This window comes from Poromitra crassiceps, assembly GCF_964638095.1.
Source record: "Poromitra crassiceps genome assembly, chromosome: 10".
Lineage (NCBI taxonomy): Eukaryota > Metazoa > Chordata > Actinopteri > Beryciformes > Melamphaidae > Poromitra > Poromitra crassiceps.
This window is the reverse complement of record NC_139631.1, coordinates 43,766,335-43,778,599: the sequence shown is the minus strand read 5'-3', so window position 1 is coordinate 43,778,599 and position 12,265 is coordinate 43,766,335. Positions and strand designations below refer to the sequence as shown.

Sequence of the window (12,265 nt, the reverse complement as noted above, 5' to 3'; positions counted from 1 at the left end):
GATGATGTTAGTTCCCATAGTTCGTGTCCATGCTGAGCTGCATCTCAATTTACGGTCATCTTCAGGTTCCCAGCTGGCAGATGATGTGCACCACTTCTATGTGGCATCATATACTGTTGACCTGCTATCTCACGTTAAAAATAACTGTCTTACCTGGAAAAACACAAAAAATGGTGTCTGGTAGGGAGGGAGTCTAATAATACTGGCTGATGGCCATGTTAGAGGTGGGACCATCGAGCCATTTTTTTCTGTCCAAAACTACGCTACTTGAAGGGCCACATGAGAAGAATTTATGTAAATCCTTGAATAATCTCACTAATTAATTAATATTGTCTTAATTATCTTTTGTGATTGTAATGTTATGTTGAGTGTACTGTATGTATCTGTGTGATTTTGACTGTGAAAACTGTGAAATTGAATAGACATAAATACTGTATATATATATATATATATAGAGAGAGAGAGAGAGAGAGAGAGACACACACACACAGAGACAGAGACAGAGACAGAGACAAAGACAGAAACTGTGATCTGTGAGTGACGTCTACTGGTGAAAGACGTGCACTACAGTAAAATGAGACCTGGGATTGTCTAGTACCACAGACGCATTATGAGTTTGGATTTAAACAACTTTGATTGAACTTTAATTTGTCTGTAATGTTGAAGGCGATGTCTCTTATTTGAACAGATCTGATGTGTATGTTTCTATTTTTTTATGTCCTGGACCAGGACATCCTTCAAAAATGTTTTACCACCGCGTGGTCGAGGTGTATGTTTGTTGTAGGCTACATGCTTTGCAGTATAGCGTTAGTTTTCCGTCCCATTCAAAGACGCAGGGGTACATCGATGACTTCACAAATCATTTCCTCGTCCTTTGCGTTTCTGTGCGCAGTTTGCAGGCGGACGCGGTTCTTGTTCATTGAATTATCTTGCAGCTCGATTTGTGATGTCGATGCTGACGCAAGGTTAGCGACAGCGTTATTAGTCGGGGCTTGCCTTGGACCCATGCAGCCAGACTTCATCTGCTTTCGTCATCTTCACGGTGCGTCCTGCAGCCGCTGTGATTGTGTGCGAGCAGCCACCTGTCCGAGTCAGTACTCGTTAAACACACCGCACGTGCAGCATGCATCACGTAGGTTCCCGACTGGTAATTAGTAACATCGATTGTAACAGCAATAAAATGTCACATATATGTCACCCACAAGTATTAAAACATATTTATTTGGTGTATATTTTGCTGTTTGCTGCTGTACATATTTTTTTGCATGTTAAAACGTGGTTGCCACTGTGGCAACCAAAGGCCAAGAAATGGTTGCCCTTTTTTTTGTGGGTTGCCCGGGGCAACCGGGCATCCGTTAATGTCGAGCCCTGAATATATATATATATATATATATATATATATATATATATATATATATATATATATATATATATATATATATATCTCAGTGGGGGCTCCTGAGCGGTTGCCAGCAGATTTTTTTTGGGGCCTTTTTTTTTTTTTTTTTTTTTTAGATTTAGAGGAATATCTCATTTTAATTTAGCATTAGGATTAGACTGTTGTGATGTGATTATTCAGTTTTAACCATCAATAATTGTTCCTTTTCTCATTATTTCGAGATTTTTGTCAATTATTTGTGCTGTTATGGTTATTATTAGCTTAGTTACTCATTTCTACACTAGCTTAGATTGTGTTACTTATGGATGGAATTATAGTGAAAATAGATTATCCCCCCTTTTTGCTGGGGACCCCACTTTGAAAACAGGCTACAACTGTTGTGAGAAGCTGGTGAATTTTTGCAGATTGATTAAACAATCTGCATTATTTAAACAAACAAATAAGATGGATTAAACAGCTGTCATCTGGTGCATTTTAGGCCCAGGAGAAACAGAGTTGATCTGGGAATAATTTCTGGCTGAGCAATGCAATGCACCTCAAAATAAAGTAAGCCATTTACAATTAGTTTGTCAGTAAAAGGTTTGATGAATAAATAAATCAAAACCACTCCACTACTGTACTGGTGACAGTAGCTGTCGTAAAGACAGGGGGAGTGACTATCAGCTTCTGTCATCAACTTGGCTGGTAACTCAAGAAATTGAGGACAGCTGGGACCGTGTGTGATGTGTTTATACTAGGGCGTGTATCTCAACAATATAGCACTCATTCTATATGATCTTTTGGAACCTTTTCAGGCTCCATCTGGGCCCTTCTTGAACTAACATCTCTCTCTCTCTATTAAAAACAAAAACAAAAAAACAACAACTAAACTTTACCACTATTCCTTCAGAAGTTGTAGCTGTCATAGATTGTGTTGCATAGTTGATTTCTCTATTGCTGACAAAAATGTGTTATTGTAAATCGCTTTGGATAAAAGCGTCTGCCAAATGATGTAATGTAATGTAATGTAATGATTCAATCAATCTCAGATAGGTGCAATTTAGTTTAATTCAATTCAATGTATTATTATTTATTATCATTGTTTATTATTGTTACTATTATTACTACATCATAATTTATGATGTGGCATGTATTTCCTACTAGAATGGTTTAATGGAGCTCATTGGTTATTGTTGTTATAACAGATTGTTCTGTATGTTATTGTGCACTCTTATTGTGAAGTCCGGAAGAGGAAGTGGACAGTTGGTTCACTCTCTGTATCTCTCTTGCCGCTGACCAAGTAAATGAGTGGCAGCAGCTCCCAACAAGAAGCGTCTCCGACTCATTATTTCTTCACCATAAACAATATATAAAGAACCCAAAACGCTCGGTTACATTGGTGGCAGCGGTGGTCCCTCTGACCCGCAGTTTTTATTTATTTGAACGTGTTAGACCGTGGTGAGCACTGTTTGGTTAGCTTAGCTGTGCAGTGGCTAGAGTTAACTGGCTAAACACCGCAAGCTAAACACCGTAAGCTAGCAGTTGCTGCTCAGGCTTACCCCGCTCGCCGGACGCTTCTGGCTCATACTGAGCGCATTAGCGCCCGGCGAATGCAACGCATTTCACATTTTAGATTTTGCCATTTTCACGTCTGGGTCTAAAATGCCTGCTCCTACCTGAGTCTTCACGTGAAGTGAAGACGCTATCCGATGTCCAACATCCTCTTCTTTTAATAACACCTAGTTGTTGCATCCAAAATGTTGCATAAAATCCACTTTTCTGTCGCTCAAAAACCGAAAACCATGGATTTGGAGCACCGCTCCTTCTTCTTCTCTGATCTGAAGCAACTCGGAACAACAACTCACTGTTTACTCACTAATGCCCCCCACACTTCCGCAATGGTATTGCACCTCCGTTTCTGCACAAATGCAGAAATGGGAGGTGCAATACCATTTCGGAAGTGTGGGGGGCATTGTTGAGTAAACAGTGAGTCGTTGTTCCGGGTTGCTCCAGATATATGGTTTTCGGTTTTTGAGCGACAGAAAAGTGGATTTTATGCAACATTTTGGATGCAACAACTAGGTGTTATTAAAAGAAGAGGATGTTGGACATCGGATAGCGTCTTCACTTCACGTGAAGACTCAGGTAGGAGCAGGCATTTTAGACCCAGACGTGAAAATGGCAAAATCTAAAATGTGAAATGCGTTGCATTCGCCGGGCGCTAATGCGCTCAGTATGAGCCAGAAGCGTCCGGCGAGCGGGGTAATGCTCAGGCTAGCCGTGGTGGAGTTTTCTCTCCCCAGCGTGGAGAGCTATGGGGCACGTCTCGTAAACCAGTCAGGTATCCCCCGGTCCCCCCCCCCCCCCCCAAGGGGAGCTGCCTCGGGCCTGAACCCTTATCCAAATATTTGCACTGCCCATACCTGTATGATCACCAAATATTGCACTTTCTTGTCCTGTTGTTCCACTGTATTTGCCTCGTTTTGCACTGTCCCCTTTATGTGAAAAAAGTTTAAGCACTTTAATGCCAAAACAAGTTCCTATAATTTACATAACATAATGGTGAATAAATGATATCTGATTCTGATTCTGATTCTGATCTGATTCTGATTCTGATTCTGATTCTGATTCTGATTCTGATTCTGATTCTGATTCTGGTTGGTGAAGGAGCACGGGTCCAGACCCTGGAGGAGCGCGTGGATGGAGGTACTCTGGAGCTGCGTGCCGGAGAGCTGGTGTCCTGGGAGTTCAGCTGGGTTGCCATGGACTGATTTGAGGGTGGACGTGCCCTAAGTTCTGAACTGTTCTCGGGGTGTTATGTTGTTTTGCCATCTTGTTTGACTTGTGTTTTGTTTTCGTTTTTTTCTGTAATGAGCATGTTTCACTGTGAGTTTCATGATGTCAATCATTGCAGGGAGGCATTCCTACAAAGCCTTCATGCCTCCACTGTTGCGCAATATTATCTGTTTAGTCAATCATAGGTTAGCATGAAAAATACTGAAGCACATACACACACATGACACATGGTATAAGACCCTGCCCATGGACCGTGCCCCTGAGGAGCAACCTAGCTCCTGAGGTCCTCCATCCTCCAGAGACTGCCCTTTCCTTCCCTGGCCTGCAGGTGTCACCATTAAAGCATTTTCAATAATGGAATTTGTTCAAAGAGGAGAGAAAATATATTTTGGTTTATTTATTAAAAATATAAACTCTCCCTTTTCTTCTCAAAAAAAGAAGGGAGGGGGCTCCTCCCTTGCCTCACTAGAAAAATCTCCTGTGTGTGTATATACATATATATATATATATATATATATATTACATATTACATTTGAAAGTTGGTCACCATTCATTTAAATTGTTTAGGAGCATTTTTGGGTGAACTTATTCTTTAATGCATGACAACAGCAATGTGGCTGGATTTGGAAAGTGACTGTACAGGTTATGAATGCCTTTACATTGTGTTTGTCACACCACGTTCAGCTGCTGCTGGCTGTTTATAGATCTGCACTGAAAGTCTCACACACCTCACTGGACTCACTGGATCAATGCTGCTGTATATATATATACGGTATATATATATATATATATATATATATATATATATATATATATATATATATATATATATATATATATATATGTTCATCTGAAGTTGACTTTCTGTTGCAAATCTGAAATATAAATAAAGATATGGAACTCGTTACTGAGGCTGGAGCTGTGGAGCTGGAGGATTGTTCGGGTTATAGTTAACTAAATCTAAAAACTAAAACTAGATGTGTGTGTGTGTGGGGGGGGGGGGTAGTTTACTGAAATAAAACTAAAAACGAAACTTTAAATAATATTGCTTAGAAAACTAAATATATATATATATACAGAAAATGTATTTGAGAAACTTATTGTTCCTTGTTGTAGGTCTGCAACTGTTGGGCCAGCTCTCCCTTGAAAAACTATTTCATATCAATGGAACCTGGTTATACATATTAGATAAATTACTACAACGAGCCTACTGTTGTATTAGGCAGGGATTAGCGCAATGATGTTATGTGATCCACACACACACACACACACACACACACACACACACACACACACACACACACACACACACACACACACACACACACCCACACACACACACACACACAAGGATCATATCTCTGCGGGTAAAAATAGCATGTTGGGTCACACACACACACACACACACACACACACACACACACACACACACACACACACACATGGTTGTGTTTCAGTCTCAGTAAGTAAACAAGCGGGTGCAGACAGACAGAACACAGCCAGGACTTTAACACAGAAACAGGTAAGGACATACATGACTCATGACATCACGTCTTGCTGTTTTATTCACATGTTGACCTGGGACAAAATGACAGAAAAACCACATGACTTTGAAGCAGCTACATTACAAATGCAGCCTCACATGTGAGGCGTATTCAGTTGAAGGCCAGTTAGCTTTAAAGACCTACCTGTTGGTCATGTGAAAAGTTCGCTAATGCTTCAGGTTAGCATCAGGTTTTGCTCATGGGTCAATACATGAAAACTTGCTGTGATGAGTTTGGAATTGAATCAGGATTGGAGTTGAAGAGAAATGTCAAACTGAACCTTTAATGAAGGGGTTCCTCAAGGAACCGACTGAGGTTCCCTTGTTTTGCAATAAATAACACTTTACTCTTTTTTGCGGCAAGGACGAAACATCAAAAAGCTTCTCAACCTGGTTCCGAAAACTTCTACACTTTTTGCATGGGTTTGTTGAAAGTAAAGTTAAAAGCCAGCTGGTCACATGACCTCTCCACTTCCTATCTAACAGAAATAAAGTGCTGCTTTGCTTTATCTACTGATCTACAAGGTCGAAACCACAGACTGTATGTATGAATATGGACGTAGTTGTGTCACCCGTTTGTGAACTCTCCCTTTGAAGCCTTGAGTTTGGCATTTTGAATGTCACCATCTTGTTTATTTTGGAGCCAGAGGTGATTTGGCTTGTTTGAAATGAGCAAGTTCGGCGCAGATTCAACCCACTTGCTTGGCCCATTGCATGATGGTTAGAAAAGTTGTCGACTTCCTCCGCCTGCCCGACTGCGTGTGTGAGCTACGGGACTCTCGTGAGAGCGAGGCGGGCGCAGATTTGGAGCGAGGCGCCACAGTTGCTCCCCACCAACTGCGCCCGACTGCGGGTGACAGAGGATGAGGAGAAACGCATCAAGCTGAGCACCCATTGGTTCAACACAGGTGCATCACAAACCCACAGTGAAGTGTAGAAACTTCAATTTTATAACTATTCCAAGCTGTCACTCCATTTCCTACATACATAGCACCTGTAATGCTTACACTAAAATAAAAATATGTAATCTGAAGGGCTGGGTTGTTTGAGCAGTCACTGGGTGGCGCTAAATGCACGTTTTAATTTGATTACAAACCGCTGTTAAACAAAACTGTAGAAGGAAAAAAGCAGTGCGTGTAGTCGGGGGTGTTCGGCTTATTGTCTCGCCTGACTGCGCGCGGCTGCACCGAGAGCTCCGCAGTTTATTCCAGCCCTTCCTTGTCCAGAATGACACGTTACGCATCATTCTGGACATGCGGGGAAGTGGAATCCAGGACGGCTTCAAGGGCGGCTGTTATTGTTTATTTTTTTTGTTCTGTATGCAGAGGAGAATCGCATCGGAGAGCCTTAACGAGCGTTAATGACCCATACCAGCTGGTTTCTGGAAGCAGTCTTACCCCGCTAGCCGGGCGCTTCTCGCTCATAATGAGCATTTGCGCCCGGGGACCCACCTAGCATTTCCAAATCAGACCGGCATGCCGCTCTCGCATCTAGGTCTTAAAAGATTATTTACCTGAGCCAGAAACTTGAAGTGAAGACGCTATCCGATGCGCAACATCCCCTTCTTCTAAATAACAGATGTTGCCGCTTCCAACTTGTTGCATAAAATCCACTTTTATGTCTTTTATCTCAAAAAGTCCTTGATGCAATACCATTCAGGAAGTGTTGGGGGCAGTAGTGTAATCAGAGTGCGTCGCTGTCCGTACTGCCCCCCTGCACTGTCAGTGCACTGAGGAGTAACGTTAATGGCAACAATGGCTGCTGCCACCTCCTGCTATCGGGGCTTAAGTTGATTGAAAGTACCAAATTACTTTGAAATCGAAACGACACACTGCTTGGAAGGTATTTATTCAAAGGGGACTTATCCCGACTGGAGTAACTAACATAAGGTTCAGACCGATATACGTTGGTCTCTAGTGATTGGTTAGTGAAAATGGAATTCCCGTGGGGAAATCCCCTCATAGAAATAACTTAAACAGAGTGCACTCTCAGACTAGAAGATGGAAGTGAGTGTAAAGAGTTGAGGCTACTGGTTTGGCAGAGCAGAACGTGAGAGACGCCAGCAGCCAGCCGCTCGTGTTTGTTTGTCACACAGTATAAATGTCCTGCTGACTGATGAGTGTGATGCTGAATGTAGGTCACAGGACTTCAGCTCCATGCAAAACACCTCTGCTGAACAGAGGTGACAGACTGGCCTCTGAACTTAGACAATCAAACTGACAGTAACTGATTTGAAAGATTCCAAGATCCTTTAAAGGGATAGTTCACCCCAAAATCAAAAAAAGACATATTTTCCCCCTCTTACCTGTAGTGTTATTTATCCATCTAGATTGTTTTGATGTGAGTTGCTGAGTTTTGGAGATATCAGCCGTAGAGATGTCTTATTCTCTCAAATGGGACTTTCTGCTTCTGGATGCAACTGCTTAAGTGACAGAGACAAAAGAACAAATTAGGGGGGGTGAAAAACTCAACAGCAATGTCTCTTTCCCACGAATCATGTTGCAGTTACTTAAACATGGAGGCCAATAATAAAGAATTAGGGCAGCAGGGGTGTCCACACTTTTTTTTTGAATGGTGGCAGATTAGATAATGTGAAAATACCTGAGGCCCAGCTGCTTCTCACATTTATTTTATTAGTTTATTTGGACGGGACAGTGCAAAATCAATGAACACAGAAACCACAGAAACAGATAGTAAAACCTGGAACATAGTAAAAGTGTAAAAATTGCCGGATTTAGCACGAGGCTAATTTCCATCCGTTGTCCCCATAAAACATAAAACACAAAAAACAGAGCGTAAAACGTAGAACATAATAAAAACATACATAGGTAGCAGCAGTACACTCTAAAACTACGTAAAACAAGAGTAGCAACAATACACTCTAAAATACATGGCAGTAATTACTCTTAGAAAAATAAAATACAGAATAATAATACACAAAAAAAGAGAAGAAAAAAACATACTACCTGTGGACACATGACTGGTTTGTTTTCAGCCATTTTTTAAGACTACCTTTAAAAGCGGCAAGGGTGGGGCTGTCCCTTATGGAGACGGGGAGACTATTCCATATTTGGCTGCCTTTTATCGATAGGACATTTTGACCAAACGTGGTCATTCTGCGATGGACCTTGCAATCACCTTTGGTGTCTGATCTAGTGCCGAGTCCAGTGGTTCTATTTTTTTGGATGAATTCCTGTAACGGAGGGGGAGCTAGTCCATGTAGGCATTTGAAGAAGAAACAGGCACTCTTTAAGACCTTGAGATTTTCAAAACTCAGGAAGAGATGTTGTTCCAGAATGTTACAGTGGTGGTATGACAAAGGTTTTCTAGCAAATGCCTTGATGGCTCTGTAATAGAGCTGTTCAATAGGTTTTATGACAGTGGCACCTGCAAACGACGAGTTTGTGAAGCAGTATTCAATGTGAGAGAAGATCATGCAGTGAAAATATGTTTTAGCTGCTTCAACTGTTAAGAAAGGCCGGATTTGTCTAAAATTAACTAAGTTGAAATTAATTGTGCTTTTCATTTTTTTGATGTGTTTCTTGAAGGAAAGGTTCGAGTCCAAAATGACTCCGAGGTACTTGAAATGGGAGACCAATTCCAATTCCTCCCCCCCCCCAGAAACACATTGGACATCTATGGGTTATAAATGAAAGGTGGGGGGAATCACATGCAATACAATTGTACTCTAAGTATTTTGTTTACCATCAAAAAACATGAGTTCTGCCTGTGTTGTTCCTACTTGGTGCTTGTCTACATACTGTATGATAGTGCTGCTGTCATCATTAGGTGAATGGAAGAAAAATGCTAATTGAGCTTGCTTGATTAACCAATACTGTGTGGACGGCCACATACAGTACAGTCTATTTTGAAGGACAAGCCGAGGGCCACTTAAGATCGGTCCCCGGGCCGGACTTTGGGCATGTCTGACCTCGTAGCGAGTATATATCTTTTACTTTAGTTTACTCTATTGATCTACTTATCCTCTCTCTTCTACTGGACTTGATTCTCTGCTGCCTTGTGACACTCTGAGGCTGTTTGACCTTTTTCTATTACTTTCCTCCTCGTCTTCCTCCTTCTCCTCCTCGTCTTCCTCCTCCTCCTCCTCATCTTCCTCCTCCTCCTCGTCTTCCTCCTCATCTTCATCTTCATCTTCCTCCTCCTCCTCCCTTTCTTCATTTCGAGGGGTGGTAAGCAGAGGGGCGTAATGACATTTGACCAAAACAAAAAAATACTGACTTTGTTCATTAAATTCAATCTTGACGATGGAAACTTCATAAACATGTGGATGACACTATACTTCATGAACAACATTGGTTTAGAAATCATGTGCCCTTTTGTCAGAAAGTGGTCACCAAGAGCTTTCATTTTGATACATTCTGTAGAACTCATTTCTGGCCAAAATGTCACTTATGGACTCAGTTGTCAGTCTCTATCCATGTTGTGTCCTCTCCTCATATCCTCTCCTCTCTCCTGTCCTCCTCTCTACTTCTTTCTCCTCTACTCCCCTCTCCTCCTCTCTCCTCTCCTCTCACCTTCTCTCCTCTCCTCTCATCTCATCCTCTCCTCCTCTCTCCTCATCTCCTCTTTCCTCCCCTCCTCTCTCCTCTCACCCTCTCACCCTCTCTCCTCTCCTCCTCTACTCTCCTCTCACCCTCTCCTCTCCTCTCACCCTCTCTCCTCCTCTCCTCTCCTCTCACCCTCTCCTCTCCTCTCACCCTCTCTCCTCTACTCTCCTCCTCTTTCCTCTCCTCCTCTCTCCTCTCACCCTCTCTCCTCCTCTCCTCTCACCCTCTCTCCTCTCCTCCCCTCTCTCCTCTCCTCTCCCCCTCTCTGCTCCTCTCCTCTCACCCTCTCTCCTCTCCTTCTCCTCCTCTCTCATCTGCTCTCCTCTCCTCTTCCCCTCTCTCCTCTCCTCTCACCCTCTCTGCTCCTCTTCTCTCCTTCTCTCTCCTCTACTCCCTTCTCTCCTCTCCTCTCCTCCTCTCTCCTCTCCTCTCCTCTCCTCCTTTCTCCTCTCCTCTCCTCTCCTCCTTTCTCCTCTCCTCCTCTCTCCTCTCCTCTCCTCTCCTCCTCTCTCCTCTACTCTCCTCATCTCCTCTCTCCTCTACTCTCCTCATCTCCTCTCTCCTCTACTCTCCTCCTCTTTCCTCTCCTCCTCTCTCCTCTCACCCTCTCTCCTCCTCTCCTCTCCTCCCCACCCTCTCCTCTCCTTCTCTCTCCTCTACTCCCTTCTCTCCTCTCCTCTCCTCCTCTCCTCCTCTCTCCTCTCCTCCCCACCCTCTCCTCTCCTTCTCTCTCCTCTACTCCCTTCTCTCCTCTCCTCTCCTCCTCTCTCCTCTCCTCTCCTCCCCTCCCTCCTCTCCTTCTCTCTCCTCTCCTCCTCTCCTTCTCTCTCCTCTCCTCCTCTCTCCTCTCCTCCTCTCTCCTCTCTCCTCTCCTCCTCTCTCCTCTCCTCTCCTCCTCTCTCCTCTCCTCCTCTCTCCTCTCTCCTCTCCTCCTCTCTCCTCTCCTCTCCTCCTCTCTCCTCTCCTCTCCTCCTCTCTCCAGCAGCAGCAGAGATGCGTGTGGAGCGTCGTGTGGAGGTCCCAGTGTGTGACCTCTCTGTGCTCCGCGGCGTGTGGGAGGTCCGAGTGAAGAAACACAGACAGAGACAGAGGAAGGAGCAGGAGAGGCAGCAGCAGAGCGCGCTCACCAGGTAAGCCCCTGCTGTTAGCCCAGGTAAGCCCAGGTAAGCACCAGGTAAGCCCCTGCTGTACAGACGGGACCAGGCGTTCTCAACCTGGGGTCCGGGGACCACCAGGGGTCCTTGAGGGCATTCCAGGCGGTCCCCAGCAAACCGATGAGTTGTTCAACTTCAGCATTATTTAATTTACAAGAAGTTGAGACAATTAGAGAATGTCGAAGAACGACTGTTTTGATCATAGTGCCTCTGTTATCTCTTACAGCACAGACATGTCATGGAATTCTGGACAAAATCATATCTGACAATAGAAACCCTTATAGAAAAACCATGTGAACATATGGAATTTCACATGTGAAAACGTGAAATTTCACGATCACATGTGAAAACATGTTAAATTTCACATGTGACAACATGTGGAACACATGTGGAACACAAGCGTGTGGTTTTGGAACATTTTCACATGTGAAATGTGTGAAACCCATGTAAATTCCCATGTGATTACATGTGAAACCCATGTAAATGTTTTTTTTCCGCACATGTGGAAAACATGTTGCTATACAACATGTGGGAAAACATGTTATCACATGTTATAACATGTGATAACATGTTTTCCACATGTGAAAATGTTCCAAAACCACATGCTTCCCATGGGTTTCACATGTGTTCCACATGTTTTCACATGTGGAAATGTAACATGTGGACAGTGAAATAGGGTCTGTGGATCTAATGTGGACTAAATTAGGGCTCCTTGATTGATCATCACTAGTCACTAGACTGATAGGCTGATGAGCTCGGAACAATACGTGCACTTTTTTTAAAGCTCTAAATTTGAGACAGCCCGTGCACACACACACACACACAC

The 12,265-nt window shown here is 43.3% G+C and overlaps 1 protein-coding gene across 1 annotated transcript in view; it reads left to right on the top strand.

Moving 5' to 3' along the window:
- Positions 1-11,278: 11,278 nt before the first annotated feature.
- The window catches only part of lrrc2 (leucine rich repeat containing 2), a gene marked incomplete at its 5' end in the record, with an annotated part of 10,658 nt that continues 9,671 nt past the window's right edge, over positions 11,279-12,265 (top strand). The window contains one exon of the mRNA XM_083645455.1: positions 11,279-11,415. Within this exon, the coding sequence (XP_083501581.1) occupies positions 11,279-11,415 (137 nt within the window). The remainder of the gene's footprint in view (positions 11,416-12,265) is intronic.